This window comes from Oncorhynchus mykiss, chromosome 30 (genome assembly GCF_057628025.1).
Source record: "Oncorhynchus mykiss isolate SJ-2025 chromosome 30, ASM5762802v1, whole genome shotgun sequence".
In the NCBI taxonomy this organism is placed as follows: Eukaryota; Metazoa; Chordata; class Actinopteri; order Salmoniformes; family Salmonidae; genus Oncorhynchus; species Oncorhynchus mykiss.
This window is the reverse complement of record NC_143051.1, coordinates 17,284,211-17,307,500: the sequence shown is the minus strand read 5'-3', so window position 1 is coordinate 17,307,500 and position 23,290 is coordinate 17,284,211. Positions and strand designations below refer to the sequence as shown.

Here is a 23,290-nt window from a genome sequence, read left to right as displayed (position 1 = left end):
CTCTCTTTCTCTCTCTCTTTCTCTCTCTCTCTTTCTCTATTTCTCTCTCTCTTTCTCTCTCTATCTTTCTCTTTCTCTCTCTCTTACGCTCTTTCTCTCTCTTTCGCTCTTTCTCTCTGCAATGACTACATTAAGCATGTGACTCTACATATTTGCTGGATTCATTATTTGGGCCAAAATAATCTGAAACTCAACCAAAACAAACTGCAAATGCGTACAAGTTTGAGGAGTCACAAGCTTAATGTAATCCTTGCGTGCTAGGAATAAGGGACCAAATACTTTAATACACATAAGTGAATTTAACCCAATACTTTTGGTCCCCTAAAATGGAGGGACTGTGTACAAAAAGTGATGTCATTTCTAAACAGTTCACCTGATATGATTGAAAATACCCTCAAATTAAGCTGACAGTCTGCACTTTAACCTCCTAGTCATTGTATAATTTCACTGTATGTGTATACATGTATCCACATACATGCGTACACTGAGTTGTACAAAATATTAAGAACACCTTCCTAATATTGAGTTGCACCCCAAACGACCCCCCTGCCCCCTTTTGTCCTCAAAACAGACTCAATTTGTCAGGGCATGGTCTCAACCAGGTGTTGAAAGGGATGCTGTCCCATGTTGACTCCAATGCTTCTCACAGTTGTGTCAAGTTGGCTGGATGTCCTTTGAGTGGTGGATCATTCTTGATACACACGGGAAACTGTTGAGTGTAAAAAACCCAGCTGTGTTGCAGTTCCTGACACAACCGTTGCGCCTGGCATCTACTACCATACCCAGTTCAAAGGCACTTAAATATTTTATTGTGTCCATTCTCTCTTTGAATGGCACAAATACACAATCCATGTCTCAATTGTCTCGAGGCTTAAAAATCCTTCTTTACACCCTGTCTCCTGCCCTTTGTCTACACTGATTGAAGTGACATCAATAAGGGATCGTAGTTTTCACCTGGAATCACCTGGTCAGTCTGTCATGGATAGAGCAGGTGTTCTTAATGTTTTGTACACTCAGTGTATATCCAGTGTATAACCCCTGTCTCTGCCCTCTCCCCGGCTGTCTCCCCCTCCCCTCCAGTCTCAGACAGCGGCCCAGCTCCACGAGAGGATCCAGTCATCTAGTATGGATGCCAAGCTGGAGGCTCTGAAGGACCTGGCCAACTCTTCCAGAGACGTCACCTTCGCCCAGGAGTTCATCAACCTGGACGGCATCTCACTGCTCACACAGATGGTGGAGAGCGGCACAGAGTACGTACTTCCTCTCTCCTCCTTTCCCTTCTTTTATTCTGTCTTTTCCGGCAGCCCCACCTCATTCCCAAGCAGTGTTCTCTTAAATGCTGGTCTGCCTCTGTCTCTGCTTGTCTCACTGGGCTTTGGGCCTGGTAAGCTGTCTGTGTCCCAGATGGCATCCTATTCCCTATATAGTGCACTACTTTTGATGCAGGGCCAATAGGGTTCAGGGCAAAAGTACTGTAGGTAATAGGGTGCCATTTTGGAAGCGGTTTCTGTCTCAGCGGAAGGTTACGGCGGGGGCAGGAAGTGGCATTTTGCTGAGGTGGAGTTTCTCCACTGTGATGTTGACTGGAACCCCATGCGGGGAGAAGGCAGGGGGAGAGGAGAGCCAGGGAGGGAGAGGAGAGCCAGGGAGGGAGAGGAGAGCCAGGGAGGGAGAGGAGAGCCAGGGAGGGAGAGGAGAGCCAGGGAGGGAGAGGAGAGCCAGGGAGGGAGAGGAGAGCCAGGGAGGGAGAGGAGAGCCTGGGAGGGAGAGGAGAGCCTGGGAGGGAGAGGAGAGCCTGGGAGGGAGAGGAGAGCCTGGGAGGGAGAGGAGAGCCTGGGAGGGAGAGGAGAGCCTGGGAGGGAGAGGAGAGGAGAGCCAGGGAGGGAGAGGAGAGGAGAGCCAGGGAGGGAGATGAGAGGAGAGCCAGGGAGGGAGAGGAGAGGAGAGCCAGGGAGGGAGAGGAGAGGAGAGCCAGGGAGGGAGAGGAGAGGAGAGCCAGGGAGGGAGAGGAGAGGAGAGCCAGGGAGAGGAGAGGAGAGCCAGGGAGGGAGAGGAGAGCGGGGCCTGGGAGGGAGAGGAGAGCGGGGCCTGGGAGGGAGAGGAGAGTCAGCCTGGGAGGGAGAGGAGAGCCAGCCAGGGAGGGAGAGGAGAGCCAGCCAGGGAGGGAGAGGAGAGCCAGCCTGGGAAGGAGAGGAGAGCCAGGGTCATGCTGTGTGATTGCAGAGTCAAAACACACATTGGAGACTCACACAGTCAAAGCAAGACACACACATACACACACACCCTCTCTTTCTCACACACGTACACCCCCCCAATTCAATCACACACAGTCAGCCGTCTCCAGTCACCCCACTGTACTGAACAGCCCTGAATCCAACCAAATGCTTGTCTTTCCCAGCAGACCCTCATTATAGGCTAGCCTGGGGCTCTGGACACAGCGTTTACTATCAGTGGTCTGAAACATACACATACACATACACACACACACACACACACACACACACACACACACACACACACACACACACACGGCTACATGACATCCTCATTAAGCCCCCAAGCCCAGAGAGACTTCCCAGTCAGTAGCAGCTCCTCTGATACAAACACACACTCTCTCTGATAGACCAAACACACACACTCTCTCTGATAGAACAAACACACACTTTCTCTGATAGACCAAACACACACTTTCTCTGATAGACCAAACACACACTCTCTCTGATAGACCAAACACACACTCTCTCTGATAGACCAAACACACACTCTCTCTGATAGACCAAACACACACTCTCTCTGATAGACCAAACACACACTCTCTCTGATAGACCAAACACACACTCTCTCTAACTGGATATAAAAACTAGAACCTTCCATTCTGTTAGTGTATCTTTTACGAAATTTGTCCTGCTGCTTTTTGTTCTATGTTGCTCTGTCTGTATGCTACGTCTTGCTTGTCCTATGTTGCTCTGTCTGTATGCTACGTCTGGCTTGTCCTATGTTGCTCTGTCTGTATGCTACGTCTTGCTTGTCCTATGTTGCTCTGTCTGTATGCTACGTCTGGCTTGTCCTATGTTGCTCTGTCTGTATGCTACGTCTTGCTTGTCCTATGTTGCTCTGTCTGTATGCTACGTCTGGCTTGTCCTATGTTGCTCTGTCTGTATGCTACGCCTTGCTTGTCCTATGTTGCTCTGTCTGTATGCTACGTCTGGCTTGTCCTATGTTTCTCTGTCTGTATGCTACGTCTGGCTTGTCCTATGTTGCTCTGTCTGTATGCTATGTCTTGCTTGTCCTATGTTGCTCTGTCTGTATGCTACGTCTTGCTTGTCCTATGTTGCTCTGTCTGTATGCTATGTCTTGCTTGTCCTATGTTGCTCTGTCTGTATGCTACGTCTTGCTTGTCCTATGTTGCTCTGTCTGTATGCTACGTCTGGCTTGTCCTATGTTGCTCTGTCTGTATGCTACGTCTTGCTTGTCCTATGTTGCTCTGTCTGTATGCTACGTCTTGCTTGTCCTATGTTGCTCTGTCTGTATGCTATGTCTTGCTTGTCCTATGTTGCTCTGCGTGTGCTCACTGCTCATTGATTGTCTATATTGTAATTGTTTTTAATAACCTGCCCAGGGACTGCGGTTGAAAATTTGCCGGCTGGCTAAAACCGGCACTTTTACTGAAATGTTGATTAATGTGCACTGTCCCTGTAAAATGTAAATAAACTCAAACCCACCACATTTACATTTAGAATGTGTGCCTCCCAAGCAACACCCTATTCCCTAATATATTGCACTACTTTAGACCATGACCCATAGTAGTGTTGACATGTCTCCCTTTACTGTATAGATTGATTGTGCCATTTAAAGCAAATTATTTATTTTGTGATCTTGATTTAAATGTTCTTAATGCAAATGTTCTTAATGCATATTCATTTCTCTATTAATAATTTAACCTATTTCATGCTCTTATAAGCAGTGCTGCCCACTTAATTCCCCCATGATGCATACTGCCACCTCAGGCCTCTTTCTTTAAATATGTTTTATGTAGATTACTCCTGCGTCAACAGAGCGTAGCCCCGGAGTTTGAAAGTGCAGGCGTGTGTGTGTATCATCTACAATCCTCATCTACATTCCTGCTGACCGACTAGTGTAATATGATAATTCACACGCTTAGGAAAAAGAGACACCAGGGAGCAGTACTTTCTAATATCCCAGTCTGGGGCATGACAACATGCTGTATTAATGTGGGATACTGGATCAGTGATTGAAAGAAGTTTTGCGCCCCCTATTGGTGTAGTAACATAGCTGATACATTCCTGAACTGCTGAGAATGTTCCGTAGAACCAACTTCAACTGGCGAACATTTTGGATCCCTGGGAAATGTTAATTTTGTAGCAAGCTTACTGTTTTATCACAAAACAAGATGATGTTAAGGTCTCGCATGAGTCTTTTTGTTGTTTAAATTTATTGTTGGCCATTTTTTGGTCAGTTTGTTGCCATCTTTGCAAACAACGCCTGTTGTGTGTCTGTCTGTCTGTCTGTCTGTTTTTTTTTCTTTCTTTCTTTCTTTCTTTCTTTCTTTCTTTCTTTCTTTCTTTGACTCCAACTGCTTCCCAAACCATACTTCGGCTTTGTTTGTCTGTCTATCTCTCTGTGCGTGTTATTTGAGTGTGTTTATTTGGTCAAATATCCTCCTTCTATCACCATCTTATCTCTACCCATTCCCCTGTGTTAACCAGAGCCCTGTATATCTGTATGGCTTTGGTCTCAGTGTAATTATGTTTGGCCAAATGTGTTGTTCTCTGTATTGTATCACATGTTACTGGAGCAAGTCAGCCTTGTGTTGCGATCTACATTTGAGTTGTCACTGTGAAGCTCTGTTCATGTCCTATCCATCTCCAACCTCCATGTGTCTGGGCTCTGGGGCCATATGTTTGAAGCATCTCAGAGTAGGACTGCTGGTCTAGGATCAGGACTCTCCTGTCCATGCGAACTTATTCATTACGAAAATCCCATTCAGCCCCCTGTTCTGGTCTTATCAGAAAGAAGCTACAGTGACAGATCGTACACACACACACACACACACACACACACACACGGGCAATGTGTCTATTGTCTAACCATAACCTCCATCTGTCTACTATGACTTGTGCCCCTTCTTCTGTGGTCATTGTTCTCCTCTGATGCCAAAGTTTCTTAAATCTTTGCAGACGCTATCAGAAACTACAGAAGATAATGAAGCCATGGTAAGCCCCCCCTTTCCCTTCCCCAGTCAGATAACTACCCTGACTGGCTTTGTGCTATTCCCTCTAATCTACCCGGCAACTGAGTCTGCATGATTCAAAACTCAGGCCCTGGTGCTTCTATTAAACTGATGGGAAACAACATGGCTGCCATCGCTGGCTTTCATCTTGAAATCAAACTTTGTTTGTTTTGTTTATCTCTGGTTACATCCCAAATGGAACCCTATTCCCTACATAGTGCACTACTTTTGACCAGGGCCCAGGCCCTATATAGGGAATAGGTTGATATTTGAGACTCATCCTCTGTGTACCATGTAACCGAATCAGCATTGTTCTCACATTTTTGCATGAGGTATTGGGCAATTGGTTGATGTTCAAAGTGAACTAACCTCATACTCTTGTTTCACGTGGGACGTTGTTTTGAAGAGCACCATGACAATGACTCATAAGGAAACTCACAGGCCAAATTCAGAGATTCTTCTTGGATTCTTGGTTCTAAACTTGATGTTAAAGGGTGTATTCACTAGTAACCAAACGGAAGCGAAACAGGCTGAAACGGGGAGGGACCTACCTGAACTTTTAGAAACAATTAGAAACACTTGTTTTAGTTCCAAAACGTTTTTACATCGTAAAACGTTTTTTGCTACAGTTTGCCCTAATGAATACACCCCATTTGATGGGCACTTTAATGTTAGGTGTTGGTGGTGGTGGGTTGTTAGAGATGTTAATTGGGCTGTCCTTTACACCCTATTCATATGAATATTCTGCAGTTCACTGTCCTCGCCCTGTAGTGTAAAGACATCATTCTGTAGGGTTACATTCTTTCGTCTTGTCGTTCTTACGTCTTAAATGAGTCAACTTTTTTTTAGAATGTTACAGGTCTATTGTATTAGAATTGTATTTCTTTTTAATGAGCCTTTATTTAGCCAGGCAAGTCAGTTAAGAACAAATTCTTATTTACATTGACGGCCTACCTAGAATCATTTTAGTAGAACATGTACTTACATTTACATGATCATTTCATACATCACGTAACTTCCCACTGCCATGTGCAAACGCTTACTCACCCCAGTCCAACCGTGGACTAAGTACTACTAATTAATCAAGTATTACTAATGAATGTGTCTGAGATGTGAGCCATAATGTTGTCTGTGATTGACCAAATGTGTTAATGAATTAACCGTATGTTGCTAAGCCTGTAATTGGTCTGGTCCAAAGTTATTAACCAAATTTTTGTTAGAATGGGTTTTGTTTTTACGAACTTTATATTATTTATAATGTAGAATTTCTTAACATATATACATATTTTTTTGCTTTTTTTATTATGTTTATGAAATGTGTTTGTACTTAAAAAGTACATATGGCATGTTGTTTTTTTGAATATTAAAGATTACTTTCAAGTCGGGCATTGGAGACTATTGGCCAACTTTATTAAATATGAAGCACTATTAAAATCTGACTGCAGGGGGCAATATTTCCCAATATTTCCCACGTGATATCTAGAGGTGTGCTTCACCGTTTTGATTTATACAGTATTTCAGGTTTTTGTCATGACTAATCACACAGTTAAGAATTTCTGAAAATGTCAAAACAGCAATTCATTTATATAATCTTCATTTATTGCTTGTCATTTGTATTTTTCTATGAGATTTATGTAGGCTGTTTTTCCTGTGAACTTCTGTTGGTGATTCAACATAACAAATTGTAACACTTTGCTTTCAGACCATTGGATAAAAATCTTCCAGGAAATAATGTTGCTTGGTCCTCCTTTGATGTCAACTATAGTCTCTACTAATAACTATCTACTAGTAACTGCATGGGAATGATTAATGAATGAATGCTCTCCAGCTACGTGGCTCTGCTCCCCTGCGCTGTCTGGCTCCTGCTGGCTCTCTGTTTCCTCAGGTTGTTCATGAAGGACTGAGTCATCTGTCTGACCCATCGGGAGCCGCAGTCGTCGTCCTCTCGTATTTCTGTGCCCTCAACATACCTGGCTGTGGCTTCACCCTGTCCTCTCCTCCGCTCTCCCTGGGACCAAGGCTTTTGGCTGCTTAGCTATACGTGTGGCAGCACCAGTGGCAGAGACGTTTCTATTGGCTGTTGTTGTTGTGTTTCAGTTTCGGCGACTTGTTGTCGTTCACGCTGACAGCGTTTGTGGAGCTCATGGACCACGGCATCGTCTCCTGGGATACCTTCTCTGTCGCTTTCATCAAGAAGGTGCCTGCTCATTAAGTGTGTGTGGTGGGCGGGGCTGTGTGGTGGGCGGGGCTGTGTATGTGTGCTCTTCTGTCACCTTCATCAAGAAGGTACTCCAACAAACCAGTATCAAGTTGTGTTTTAGATCATGTGTAAAAACCATGTGCTAAATGAGAAAGAAGGTGCACAAACAAACTAAGTCATGTTGAATTGCGGATCATGTGTATGAACAAACTGAAAAATATGAATTAGAAAGGTGCCTGCTCTCAAACAGTTTATAACATGTATTACGCATGTTAATAACATGCTTGTAATACCACACGCTGGAATTACATGATATTAAAGTGTTTGTAAACTGTTTTTGAAATACCTCTGAAATAGAGCCCATGTAGTCTCTGAATAACAATCCCCATGTGACTCTTTTTTCTTTTTTATTTGTATGTGTCTTCTCGTCAGTTACTAACACTTCTCTATTGCAGATTGCAGGTTATGTGAACAAGTCAGCCATGGACACGGCTGTGCTGCAGCGGTCCCTGGCCATTCTGGAGTCCATGGTGCTCAACAGTCAGGACCTCTACCAGAAGGTGGCGCAAGAGATCACCATCGGACAGCTTATACCCCATCTGCAGGGGTGAGCAAGAGCTGCACGGTCAACTGCACTCAGCTATATTATTAAATGCCTGAGATATAAAGGATCCCTAATTGCAGATTACCGTGAAACACTCTTTAACCTTTAGGAAGATTTGGCAAAATAGATTTGGGGCCATATGTATCATGTGTCTCAGAGTAGGAGTGCTAAACTAGTATCAGGTCCCCCCTGTCCATATAACCTTTTTCCTTATGATCGAAAAGGCCAAACTGATCCCAGGTCAGCACACCTACTCTAAGGCGCTTGATATATCTCTATTGATCTAATGAACTTCAGCTCTCTAGTGTCCATGATTGGGAAGTACTGTAACAGAAAGAACAGGAAAGTAATACGTTGAGAAACATGGCAGATAGATCAAGTGTATGTGTCCCAAATGAAACCTGTTTCCCTTTTATAGTACTTGGAACAGGACCCATGGGGAATAGGGTGCCATTTGGGATGCGTCCTATATCCCTGAATGTGTAGTGAATAATAGGTTCAGCCCAGTGTGATTAGTACCGGCATGGCTGAGTAGCCACACTACTGACCACAACTACTGACCACATCCACACAACTACTGACCACATCCACACAACTACTGACCACATCTACTGACCACATCTACTGACCACATCCACACAACTACTGACCACAACTACTGACCACATCCACACAACTACTGACCACAACTACTGACCACATCTACTGACCACATCCACACAACTACTGACCACAACTACTGACCACATCCACACAACTACTGACCACAACTACTGACCACATCCACACAACTACTGACCACAACTACTGACCACATCCACACAACTACTGACCACAACTACTGACCACATCCACACAACTACTGACCACAACTACTGACCACATCCACACAACTACTGACCACAACTACTGACAACATCCACACAACTACTGACCACATCCACACAACTACTGACCACAACTACTAACAACATCCACACAACTACTGACCACATCTACTGACCACGTCCACACAACTACTGACCACATCCACACAACTACTGACCACAACTACTGTAACTATAACTATAGAAAGTTGCATAAATTACCATAATATAATTCACCAACAGTAACTCTTGAACCGTTCAAGTTCGATACACCAAACCAAATGTTATATGTTCAGGCAATCCTAACTTTTCATCTATTGACTTTTTCAACACTACCACTACTATAACTATAACCAGTCACTGGTTATAACCAGTCACTACCACTACTATAACTATAACCAGTCAGTACCACTACTATAACTATAACCAGTCACTACCACTACTATAACCAGTCACTACCACTACTATAACCAGTCACTACCACTACTATAACTATAACCAGTCACTACCACTACTATAACTATAACCAGTCACTACCACTACTATAACTATAACCAGTCACTACCACTACTATAACTATAACCAGTCACTACCTGGGGCGGCAGCGTAGCCTAGTGGTTAGAGCGTTGGACTAGTAACCGGAAGGTTGCGAGTTCAAACCCCCGAGCTGACAAGGTACAAATCTGTCGTTCTGCCCCTGAACAGGCAGTTAACCCACTGTTCCCAGGCCGTCATTGAAAATAAGAATTTGTTCTTAACTGACTTGCCTGGTTAAATAAAGGTAAAAAAAAAAACTAAAAAAAAAACAGTCACTACCACTACTATAACTATAACCAGTCAGTACCACTACTATAACTAGTCACTACCACTACTATAACTATAACCAGTCAGTACCACTACTATAACTATAACCAGTCACTACCACTACTATAACTATAACCAGTCACTACCACTACTATAACTATAACCAGTCAGTACCACTACTATAACTATAACCAGTCACTACCACTACTATAACTATAACCAGTCACTACCACTACTATAACTATAACCAGTCACTACCACTACTATAACTATAACCAGTCAGTACCACTACCATAACTATAACCAGTCACTACCACTACTATAACTATAACCAGTCAGTACCACTACTATAACTATAACCAGTCACTACCACTACTATAACTATAACCAGTCACTACCACTACTATAACTATAACCAGTCAGTACCACTACTATAACTATAACCAGTCAGTACCATTACTACTGTAGACACTACCACTACTATAACTATAACCAGTCACTACCACTACTATAACCAGTCACTACCACTACTATAACTATAACCAGTCAGTACCATTACTATAACTATAACCAGTCACTACCACTACTATAACTATAACCAGTCAGTACCATTACTATAACTATAACCAGTCAGTACCATTACTACTGTAGAGACGACCACTACTATAACTATAACCAGACACTACTATAACTATAACCAGACACTACTATAACTATAACCAGTCACTACCACTACTACTGTAGACACGACCACTACTATAACTATAACCAGTCACTACCACTACTATAACCAGTCACTACCATTACTACTGTAGACACTACCACTACTATAACAATAACCAGTCAGTACCATTACTACTGTAGACACTACCACTACTATAACTATAACCAGTCACTACCATTACTACTGTAGACACGACCACTACTATAACTATAACCAGTCACTACCATTACTATAACTATAACCAGTCACTACCACTACTATAACCAGTCACTACCATTACTACTGTAGACACTACCACTACTATAACTATAACCAGTCACTACCACTACTATAACCAGTCACTACCATTACTACTGTAGAGACGACCACTACTATAACTATAACCAGTCACTACCATTACTACTGTAGACACTACCACTACTATAACTATAACCAGTCACTACCACTACTATAACCAGTCACTACCATTACTACTGTAGACACTACCACTACTATAACAATAACCAGTCACTACCACTACTATAACCAGTCACTACCACTACTATAACTATAACCAGTCAGTACCACTACTATAACTATAACCAGTCACTACCACTACTATAACTATAACCAGTCAGTACCACTACTATAACTATAACCAGTCAGTACCATTACTACTGTAGACACTACCACTACTATAACTATAACCAGTCACTACCATTACTACTGTAGACACGACCACTACTATAACTATAACCAGTCACTACCATTACTATAACTATAACCAGTCACTACCACTACTATAACCAGTCACTACCATTACTACTGTAGACACTACCACTACTATAACTATAACCAGTCACTACCACTACTATAACCAGTCACTACCATTACTACTGTAGAGACGACCACTACTATAACTATAACCAGTCACTACCATTACTACTGTAGACACTACCACTACTATAACTATAACCAGTCACTACCACTACTATAACCAGTCACTACCATTACTGCTGTAGACACTACCACTACTATAACCAGTCACTACCATTACTACTGTAGACACTACCACTACTATAACTATAACCAGTCACTACCATTACTACTGTAGACACTACCACTACTATAACCAGTCACTACCATTACTACTGTAGACACGACCACTACTATAACTATAACCAGTCAGTACCATTACTACTGTAGACACTACCACTACTATAACCAGTCACTACCATTACTACTGTAGACACTACCACTACTATAACTATAACCAGTCACTACCATTACTATAACTATAACCAGTCACTACCACTACTATAACCAGTCACTACCATTACTACTGTAGACACTACCACTACTATAACTATAACCAGTCACTACCACTACTATAACCAGTCACTACCATTACTACTGTAGACACGACCACTACTATAACTATAACCAGTCACTACCATTACTACTGTAGACACGACCACTACTATAACTATAACCAGTCACTACCACTACTATAACCAGTCACTACCATTACTACTGTAGACACTACCACTACTATAACCAGTCACTACCATTACTACTGTAGACACGACCACTACTATAACTATAACCAGTCAGTACCATTACTACTGTAGACACTACCACTACTATAACTATAACCAGTCACTACCATTACTACTGTAGACACGACCACTACTATAACTATAACCAGTCACTACCATTACTATAACTATAACCAGTCACTACCACTACTATAACCAGTCACTACCATTACTACTGTAGACACTACCACTACTATAACTATAACCAGTCACTACCACTACTATAACCAGTCACTACCATTACTACTGTAGAGACGACCACTACTATAACTATAACCAGTCACTACCATTACTACTGTAGACACTACCACTACTATAACTATAACCAGTCACTACCACTACTATAACCAGTCACTACCATTACTGCTGTAGACACTACCACTACTATAACCAGTCACTACCATTACTACTGTAGACACTACCACTACTATAACTATAACCAGTCACTACCATTACTACTGTAGACACTACCACTACTATAACCAGTCACTACCATTACTACTGTAGACACGACCACTACTATAACTATAACCAGTCAGTACCATTACTACTGTAGACACTACCACTACTATAACCAGTCACTACCATTACTACTGTAGACACTACCACTACTATAACTATAACCAGTCACTACCATTACTATAACTATAACCAGTCACTACCACTACTATAACCAGTCACTACCATTACTACTGTAGACACTACCACTACTATAACTATAACCAGTCACTACCACTACTATAACCAGTCACTACCATTACTACTGTAGACACGACCACTACTATAACTATAACCAGTCACTACCATTACTACTGTAGACACGACCACTACTATAACTATAACCAGTCACTACCACTACTATAACCAGTCACTACCATTACTACTGTAGACACTACCACTACTATAACCAGTCACTACCATTACTACTGTAGACACGACCACTACTATAACTATAACCAGTCAGTACCATTACTACTGTAGACACTACCACTACTATAACCAGTCACTACCATTACTACTGTAGACACTACCACTACTATAACTATAACCAGTCAGTACCATTACTACTGTAGACACTACCACTACTATAACTATAACCAGTCACTACCATTACTACTGTAGACACTACCACTACTATAACTATAACCAGTCACTACCATTACTACTGTAGACACGACCACTACTATAACTATAACCAGTCAGTACCACTACTATAACTATAACCAGTCACTACCACTACTATAACCAGTCACTACCATTACTACTGTAGACACTACCACTACTATAACTATAACCAGTCACTACCACTACTATAACCAGTCAGTACCATTACTACTGTAGACACGACCACTACTATAACTACAACCAGTCACTACCATTACTACTGTAGTCACTACCACTACTATAACTATAACCAGTCACTACCACTACTATAACCAGTCACTACCATTACTACTGTAGACACTACCACTACTATAACTATAACCAGTCACTACCACTACTATAACCAGTCACTACCATTACTACTGTAGACACTACCACTACTATAACTATAACCAGTCACTACCACTACTATAACCAGTCACTACCATTACTACTGTAGACACTACCACTACTATAACTATAACCAGTCACTACCACTACTACTGTAGACACGACCACTACTATAACCAGTCACTACCATTACTACTGTAGACACGATCACTACTATAACCAGTCACTACCATTACTATAACATTTTTCATGGTTCTCTGTTGTTATCTATCTAATGACAGGACTGATCAGGACATTCAGACCTACACCATCGCTGTGATTAACGCCTTGTTCCTCAAGGCCCCAGAGGACAAGAGACAGGTAGGTTACACATCCTCATATACACGCACGCACAGCCACACACACACACATGAACGCTCATACATACACGCACGCACAGCCACACACACACACATGAACGCTCATACATACACGCACGCACAGCCACACACACACACATGAACGCTCATACATACACGCACGCACAGCCACACACACACACATGAACACTCATACATACACGCACGCACAGCCACACACACACACATGAACGCTCATACATACACGCACGCACAGCCACACACACACACATGAACGCTCATACATACACGCACGCACAGCCACACACACACATGAACGCTCATACATACACGCAAGCACAGCCACACACACACACATGAACGCTCATACATACACGCACGCAGAGCCACACACACACACATGAACGCTCATACATACACGCACGCACAGCCACACACACATACATACACACTCATACATACACACGCGTGCTGACGCACACACTCATACGCAGTCATATATACTCACACACATGAGCGCTCATACATACATACGTGTGCACACGCACACACCACACACACTCATACACAGTTACATACACACACACATCTTTGTCTCTTATTGTGGGGAACATGGTTTACTGCGTGGCTGTGGGTGGCAGGAAGGATAAATGCATTCTGGATCTTGAGGAGGACTGATTTATATGCATCAGAGAGCGAAAGGGTTCAGTCCAATCTCCCTTCTGATTACTCCGATGGATGGGACTGGTACAACAAGTTCAAAACATGCCTTACATTTCAGACAAGGGTGTGCATATCCCTTTCTGAAACACCCTTGTAGAGTGGGGTCACGGCCAGGGTCAGCCATTATCAACGGCGACCCTGGAGAAATTAGGGTTGAGTGCCTTGCTCAAGGGCACATCAACAGATTGGGGGGGGGGGGGGGGGGGGGGTGTACGTATCCTTGTTTGTCCCTTTCGTCCTTGCCTTAAACAGTGCAGTAATACGTCTCCTTTATAGGGCGATAAGCGTTCCCCTCTACCTCTGCTCAGTAGAGATAAAGATGGGCCCTGGTCAAAAGTAGAGCACTATAAAGGGAATAGGATGCACACCCTCTCTCAGCTCCGATGACGTCACCCACCGTTCTTCTCCGTGGGCTAGCCTTTTACACGCTGGGCTCTAACCAATCAGACAAGGCCTAGCTGTCATCAGAAATAGGCCCTCCCTATAGAGGGAAACAGTGTTAACGATGCATGATACACACTCCCTTCCTTTGCAGCACATTAGGTGGAAGATGAAAAAGAATCCTCACATTGTTAATGCTCACTTTTGTTCTTCACATGCTCATTTCATGTGTTTTTGTGTAACATTGATTTGCACTCTATTCTACACTAAAGCACAAACAAAAGTGGTATATCTTTTATCAGCGTACCTTTTTAGACTCGTTACTGCAGGGTTCCCCAACTGGTGTCCCGCGGGTCATTTTTAAAAATTTGGCCCCGCAAGTTTTTTGAGCAAAAAAAAAAAAGATCAATAGATATTTACATTTTTGGACATACAACTGTAAAAACACCAGCAAATCAGCGGCAAGTGATTTGAATTTTGGATCTTATACAAATGTAAGCCAGGTTTGAAATGATTGTTAAGTCAAATATTATATCTGTTTGGGATTCTTCCGCAGTCTACAAATGATTTGTAAATATGTTCCGGCCCCCTGACCATCCGCTTAAGAAAAGATTGTCCCGCGGCTGAATCTAGTTGATGATCCCTGCATTACTGCATTACATTTCTGGGTTGTAAGCTGTATAGAAGAAGGCCAGCATGTGTTGGAGCATCATTTCACTAGAAGGGTGACACACAATAGTCCCGAATCTAATGGGAACCAAAGGGTTTGGCTGTGTGTTTGAGGATCAGGGGGAGGAAGATAACTGCTACACAGCATAGCTGTCATAATGATCTGCACCACTAACAAAAATATGCCTTTTCACTTCTCTTCCTCTTTTCTGTCTCGACTCACCCCCTTCTTCTCTCTCTCTATCTGACTCTTCTTTCCTCACTGCACTCGTAATGGTAGTTTGATGAGAGCAGTGTGAACATCCTTGATTGTCCTCTGACAGTAAGTGTACTTTGATTAGCGACCTTTTCTAGCCTCCAGTAGATGAAGTGTGTCATTAAAAACCACCACTGGCTGGGAGGTCTAACTCATCAAACTGAGACAGAGAGACACTTTTTGATCTCTCCAAAAGTTTATAGTGTCTCCACCAAGAACATTTATATTTTCTGTCCATAATCCACTTTTATTTTAATATAGAGCTTCCTGAAAGAAAAATGTGTTTTCTGTGTAATGGATATGTATATTATAATACACCTGACTTACTTTCTCCCCTCTCCCTCCTCCTCTCTCTTCTTTTCTTTCTCTTTCCTCTCTCTTCCTCTCTCCCTCTCCTGTCTCTCTCGCTCCATTCTCTCTGCCTCTCTCTCTGTCTCTCTCTCTTTCTGTGTGTGTGTGTGTGTGTGTAGGAGATGGCCCATATTCTAGCCCAGAAGCAGCTGCGTTCCATCATACTGAGTGTAAGTGTGTCTAGTCATATGCCCTCCATCTGTACCTCTCCTCTGCATCACTGGTTTTAATCTTTCTCTCTTGTTCCCTCGCTTCCTGTTTATCACACAGCTCCAATGTGATATCATATCACAGAGAAATGTCACACTCGCAAACATCTTACAAATTTGTCTGCCTTTCTCTCTCTGCCTTTTGCTCGCTCTCTCTCGCTCTGCCTTTAGCTCTCTCTCTCTCTGCCTTTCTCTCTTTCTCTCTCTCTGCCTTTCTCCCTTTCTCTCTCTCTGCCTTCCTCTCTTTCCTCTCCCCCTCTTTCTCTCTATCTTTACTTTCTATATCCCTGTTAATTTTATATATATTTATTATTTGTCTCTTCTTCTCTCTCTCTTTTTCTCCCCTTTCCTCTAGAATGTGATCCGGAGCCCTAAGCCAATCAATGATGAAATGGCCCACCAGCTGTATGTGCTGCAGGTCCTGACCTTTAACCTCTTAGAGGACCGCATGATGACCAAGATGGACCCTCAGGACCAGGTTCAGTACAGTAGGCCTCTCAACTCAATGTCCCCCAAGTTGTTGATCACATTTTAAACGCCATAGGCCTTATCAAATAGTATTTTTACAGATGAGCCCTGAATTATATACATTACAGAAAATACACACATCGAAATATAAATACAAAATGCAAGCAGAAAGAAAAACATTAAAAACTAAAACATTAATCAGTAATAAGGTCCTCAATCAGCTTTCTGAATCAAATGTAAGATTTTTTAAAAGATCAATCCACAAATTAGGTGCAAGATTACGAACATGTACCGAACTACTACATGTACACTACATGTACACTACTACATGTACACTACATGTACACTACATGTACACTACTACATGTACACTACTACATGTACACTACATGTACACTACTACATGTACACTACTACATGTACACTACTACATGTACACTACTACATGTACACTACTACATGTACACTACATGTACACTACATGTACACTACTACATGTACACTACATGTACACTACTACATGTACACTACTACATGTACACTACTACATGTACACTACATGTACCGAACTACTACATGTACACTACTACATGTACACTACTACATGTACACTACTACATGTACACTACTACATGTACACTACTACATGTACACTACTACATGTACACTACTACATGTACACTACTACATGTACACTACTACATGTACACTACATGTACCTACCTACTACATGTACACTACTACATGTACCTAACTACTACATGTACACTACTACATGTACACTACTACATGTACACTACTACATGTACACTACTACATGTACACTACTACATGTACACTACTACATGTACACTACTACATGTACACTACTACATGTACACTACTACATGTACACTACATGTACCGAACTACTACATGTACACTACATGTACCTAACTACTACATGTACACTACTACATGTACACTACATGTACCTAACTACTACATGTACACTACTACATGTACACTACTACATGTACACTACTACATGTACACTACTACATGTACACTACATGTACCTAACTACTACATGTACACTACATGTACCTAACTACTACATGTACACTACTACATGTACACTACATGTACCTAACTACTACATGTACACTACTACATGTACACTACATGTACCTAACTACTACATGTACACTACTACATGTACACTACTACATGTACACTACTACATGTACACTACTACATGTACACTACATGTACCGAACTACTACATGTACACTACATGTACCTAACTACTACATGTACACTACATGTACCTAACTACTACATGTACACTACTACATGTACACTACATGTACCTAACTACTACATGTACACTACTACATGTACCTAACTACTACATGTACGCTACATGTACCTAACTACTACATGTACCTAACTCAATGGAGACCAAAGGAATTTCCAAAGTTAGCTATCCCTGAGACCGATTGTGGTAACTCGTATGTCTAAAGTTTAGTAATGATTTTAGGTACAGTGGGACTATTTGTAAAAGGGCTTTATAAATGAAAACAGCAATGTATCAACCTACGTGACATCAAAGAGGACCAACCAACTTTCTGGTAGAGGATGCAGTGTTGACATCACAGAGGGCCAACCAACTTTCTGGTAGAGGATGCAGTGATGACATCACAGAGGGCCAACCAACTTTCTGGTAGCGGATGCAGTGATGACATCACAGAGGGCCAACCAACTTTCTGGTAGAGAATGCAGTGATGACATCACAGAGGACCAACCAACTTTCTGGTAGAGGATGCAGTGATGACATCACAGAGGGCCAACCAACTTTCTGGTAGAGGATGCAGTGATGACATCACAGAGGGCCAACCAACTTTCTGGTAGAGGATGCAGTGATGACATCACAGAGGGCCAACCAACTTTCTGGTAGAGGATGCAGTGGTGATATCACAGAGGGCCAACCAACTTTCTGGTAGAGGATGCAGTGATGACATCACAGAGGGCCAACCAACTTTCTGGTAGAGGATGCAGTGATGACATCACAGAGGGCCAACCAACTTTCTGGTAGAGGATGCAGTGATGACATCACAGAGGGCCAACCAACTTTCTGGTAGAGGATGCAGTGATGACATCACAGAGGGCCAACCAACTTTCTGGTAGAGGATGCAGTGATGACATCACAGAGGGCCAACCAACTTTCTGGTAGAGGATGCAGTGATGACATCATAGAGGGCCAACCAACTTTCTGGTAGAGGATGCAGTGATGACATCACAGAGGGCCAACCAACTTTCTGGTAGAGGATGCAGTGATGAATACTAAAACTGTCACCCATAATAAAGGGCAGTGCGCGTTGATAAAGGGCAGTGCGCGTTGATAAAGGGCAGTGCGCGTTGATAAAGGGCAGTGCGCGTTGATAAAGGGCAGTGCGCGTTGATAAAGGGCAGTGCGCGTTGATAAAGGGCAGTGCGCGTTGATAAAGGGCAGTGCGCATTGATAAAGGGCAGTGCGCGTTGATAAAGGGCAGTGCGCGTTGATAAAGGGCAGTGCGCGTTGATAAAGGGCAGTGCACGTTGATAAAGGGCAGTGCGCGTTGATAAAGGGCAGTGCGCGTTGATAAAGGGCAGTGCGCGTTGATAAACTGCATCTAACGGCTTTAATGAAGTGGAAGCGAACTCATCAAGGTGCTTTTTAAATGACTGCTTTTCATCTATCTAGTTGCCCAGATATTTGTAAGCAGGGACACTATCAATATGGACACCATGCAAAGTGCATATGCTTATCAAAATCATATTTTTATGCGCTCTAGAGAACATATATTTAGTTTTACCTGCATTTAGTACTAATTGCAGGTCAATAACAAATGTCTGTAATACAATAAAGGCTGAGTGTAGTTCAGATAGAGCCTGGTCAACCGTGGGGGAAATATCATACACAACAGTGTACATCGGCATACAAGTGCAGGTTACAAGTTTTTACGGACAAGTCGATATTGTTATTGTAAACAGTAAGAAGTACAGGATGCAGAATCGACCCATGCGGGACACCTTTCGTAATATCCATGAAATCGGATTTAACACCATCAGTAGATATATACTGAGTTATATCTGTCAAGTCATTTTTAAAACAGTGACATGCAGCCTGGTCTTGGCCAATTGAGGAAAGCCTCTGAATTAACAGTGAGTGATCAACAATATGGAAAGCCTCTGAATTAACAGTGAGTGATCAACAGTATGTAAAGCCTGTGAATTAACAGTGAGTGATCAACAGTATAGAAAGACTGTGAATTAACAGTGAGTGATCAACAGTATAGAAAGCCTGTGAATTAACAGTGAGTGATCAACAGTATGGAAAGCCTCTGAATTAACCAGTGAGTGATCAACAGTATGGAAAGCCTCTGAATTAGCAGTGAGTGATCAACAGTATGGAAAGCCTCTGAATTAGCAGTGAGTGATCAACAGTATGGAAAGCCTCTGAATTAGCAGTGAGTGATCAACAGTATGGAAAGCCTCTGAATTATCAGTGAGTGATCAACAGTATGGGAAGCCTCTGAATTAACAGTGAGTGATCAAAAGTATGTAAAGGCTTTGAATTAACATTGAGTGATCAACAGTATGGAAAGCCTCTGAATTAGCAGTGAGTGATCAACAGTATGGAAAGCCTCTGAATTAACAGTGAGTGATCAACAGTATGGAAAGCCTCTGAATTAGCAGTGAGTGATCAACAGTATGGAAAGCCTCTGAATTAACAGTGAGTGATCAACAGTATGGAAAGCCTCTGAATTAGCAGTGAGTGATCAACAGTATGGAAAGCCTCTGAATTAGCAGTGAGTGATCAACAGAATGGAAAGCCTCTGAATTAACAGTGAGTGATCAACAGTATGGAAAGCCTCTGAATTAACAGTGAGTGATCAACAGTATGGAAAGCCTCTGAATTAACAGTGAGTGATCAACAGTATGGAAAGCCTCTGAATTAGCAGTGAGTGATCAACAGTATGGAAAGCCTCTGAATTAGCAGTGAGTGATCAACAGTATGGAAAGCCTCTGAATTAACAGTGAGTGATCAACAGTATGGAAAGCCTCTGAATTAACAGTGAGTGATCAACAGTATGGAAAGCCTCTGAATTAGCAGTGAGTGATCAACAGTATGTAAAGCCTTTGGCAGATCAATGAAGCGGGCAGCACAACATTGCCTTTTATCCATACCGTTAACCACATCATTTATAACTAGGGATGTAGCAGAGATAGTGCTATGACCTGGTTACTAATTACCAGTGATATCAAACATGTATATATTTTTGGTTCCAACCCCCCCGTTCTCTCTCTCTACCTGAGAAATACCAGTGAAAGTTCTCTGTAACAAACCACTTACTTTAGAATAATGCTTCTGTTTTGTTACGTCTTCTTGTTTTTACATCTGAATGCTTTTTCCTCTTATGTCTGCCTAGGCCCAAAGAGACATCATCTTTGAGCTGCGCAGAATTGCGTTCGACGTGGAGTGTGAGCCGAACAACAGTGGCAGCATCGAGAAGAGGAAGTCCATGTACACCCGGGACTACAAGAAGCTGGGCTTCATTGTAAGTCACACACACACAAACATCTGCAAAACTGGGCCTCATTATACATCACAAGAAAAATGTTTGAGCCTCTGCATCCCCAAAACTTCCGCTGTTGGACTTAGATTAGTTTTGATGTCAGTATAGCAGACCCATAGGCAAGACATGTTCTTCAGTAGTGGAGCGCTTGTATTTATTTATTTATTTTAAACTAGTAGGGAGAGGACTGGGACACTGTCAGATAAGGGGATGGCATGGCAGCTGAATCCAGCCCTGTGTATGTGTGGCGTGATACCCAACTACACACACACAGACACACGCTAACCCTCTGGCTTTACAGCCTTACAGACAGTACACACACACAGAGGACTACAGCAGAATGCAGCTATGCTAAATGGCGTATTCACACAAACAGCTACCGCAGGGTGGAGATGGAGAAAGAAAACAAGCCCCCTCCCTGTACTGTTGTTAATTGGTTTAGAAGATGACATGTTGCTCTGTGCTGCCTCTCTGTGTCTGGAAGGAGGAAGTGTGGCCCCCATGAGTGCTCTCTCTCTCTCTCTCTCTCTCTCTCTCTCTCTCTCTCTCTCTCTCCCTCTCTTTCTCTCTCTCTCTCTGCTCTCTCTCTCTCTCTCTCTCTCTTCTCTCTCTCTCTCTCTCTCTCTTCTCTCTCTCTCTCTCTCTCTCTCTGCTCTCTGAAGTTTATGAGCTGTGGCATATCGCTGTCGTATCCATGGTGAGGGGGAACTAAGCCCATCATTTCCTCTCTAAGTCCCTGAACTGTTAGGGGCTTGGCAGCTCGCTAAGACCCAAGTCACTCTGCTACGCTGCTGTGTGCTGCCCTAAGATAAGGCCTGACTTCATCTCTCCAGTGGTGTGGAAGACTCTGAAAATATCCCTCTTGACTTTGCAGGCTCGTACTCACATGCAAGCACAAACACACGGACACACACACACGGACACACACACACACGGACACACACACACACGGACACACACACACACGGACACACACACACACGGACACACACACACACGGACACACACACACACACACACACACACACACACACACACACACACACACACACACACACACACACACACACACACACACACACACACACACACACACAGTGTGAGGAAGCACAGCACAGTGTGAAGGTGGCTAGATGCAGTTGATCTAGTGCTGTATCTAGAGGGCAGTAGTCTGTGAGATTCTATTAGTCTCCCAGGTAGACGGGGATCTTAGAGAGAACATGCTTATTTGGACTTGGTGAGGGAATTGTTAAAGGTTGCGGTTCTTCCTTTGGTCTGTCAGGAACAGTTACACAGCTGGATCTCTGGGACTCCTCCATGTTACTCTCACTCTCTCTCCTTGTCATCTCTCTATGTCCTCCATTCACTCAGACAAGTTAGCGTGCTGATGGAGAATAGAGATCAAATTAGTCTCCCAATCAACCTAGTGTCTTATTCAAACTTGTCCTAGTCTTGTTTGTCTGATGACTCACCTCTCTCTCCTCTCTACTTCTCTCTCCTCTCTCTCCTCTCTACCTCTCTCTCTCCTCTCTCTCTTTCCTCTCTCTCTCTCCTCTCTACCTCTCTCTCTCCTCTCTACCTCTCTCTCTCCTCTCTACTTCTCTCTCCTCTCTACCTCTCTCTCCTCTCTCTCCTCTCTCTCCTCTCTCTCCTCTCTCTCTCTCTCTCTCTCTTTCCTCTCTCTCTCCTCTCTGCTCTCTCTCTCTCTCTCTTTCCTCTCTCTCCTCTCTCTCTGTCTCTCTCTCTCCTCTCT

At 42.9% G+C, this 23,290-nt stretch overlaps 1 protein-coding gene across 10 annotated transcripts in view; it reads left to right on the top strand.

Annotated features, from left to right (window-relative positions):
- LOC110488032 (engulfment and cell motility protein 1) overlaps positions 1-23,290 on the top strand; it is a 212,112-nt gene that overhangs the window by 82,892 nt on the left and 105,930 nt on the right. For 3 of the 10 annotated variants that reach the window (XM_036970710.2, XM_090227671.1, XM_036970711.2), the window contains 9 exons: positions 1,081-1,250; positions 5,199-5,234; positions 7,349-7,448; positions 7,907-8,058; positions 13,802-13,880; positions 15,933-15,974; positions 16,379-16,429; positions 16,824-16,946; positions 21,391-21,519. In XM_036970710.2, the coding sequence (XP_036826605.1) occupies positions 1,081-1,250; positions 5,199-5,234; positions 7,349-7,448; positions 7,907-8,058; positions 13,802-13,880; positions 15,933-15,974; positions 16,379-16,429; positions 16,824-16,946; positions 21,391-21,519 (882 nt within the window). The remainder of the gene's footprint in view (positions 1-1,080; positions 1,251-5,198; positions 5,235-7,348; positions 7,449-7,906; positions 8,059-13,801; positions 13,881-15,932; positions 15,975-16,378; positions 16,430-16,823; positions 16,947-21,390; positions 21,520-23,290) is intronic. The other 7 variants (XM_036970713.2, XM_090227675.1, XM_090227674.1 and 4 more) reach the window with 3 other exon arrangements.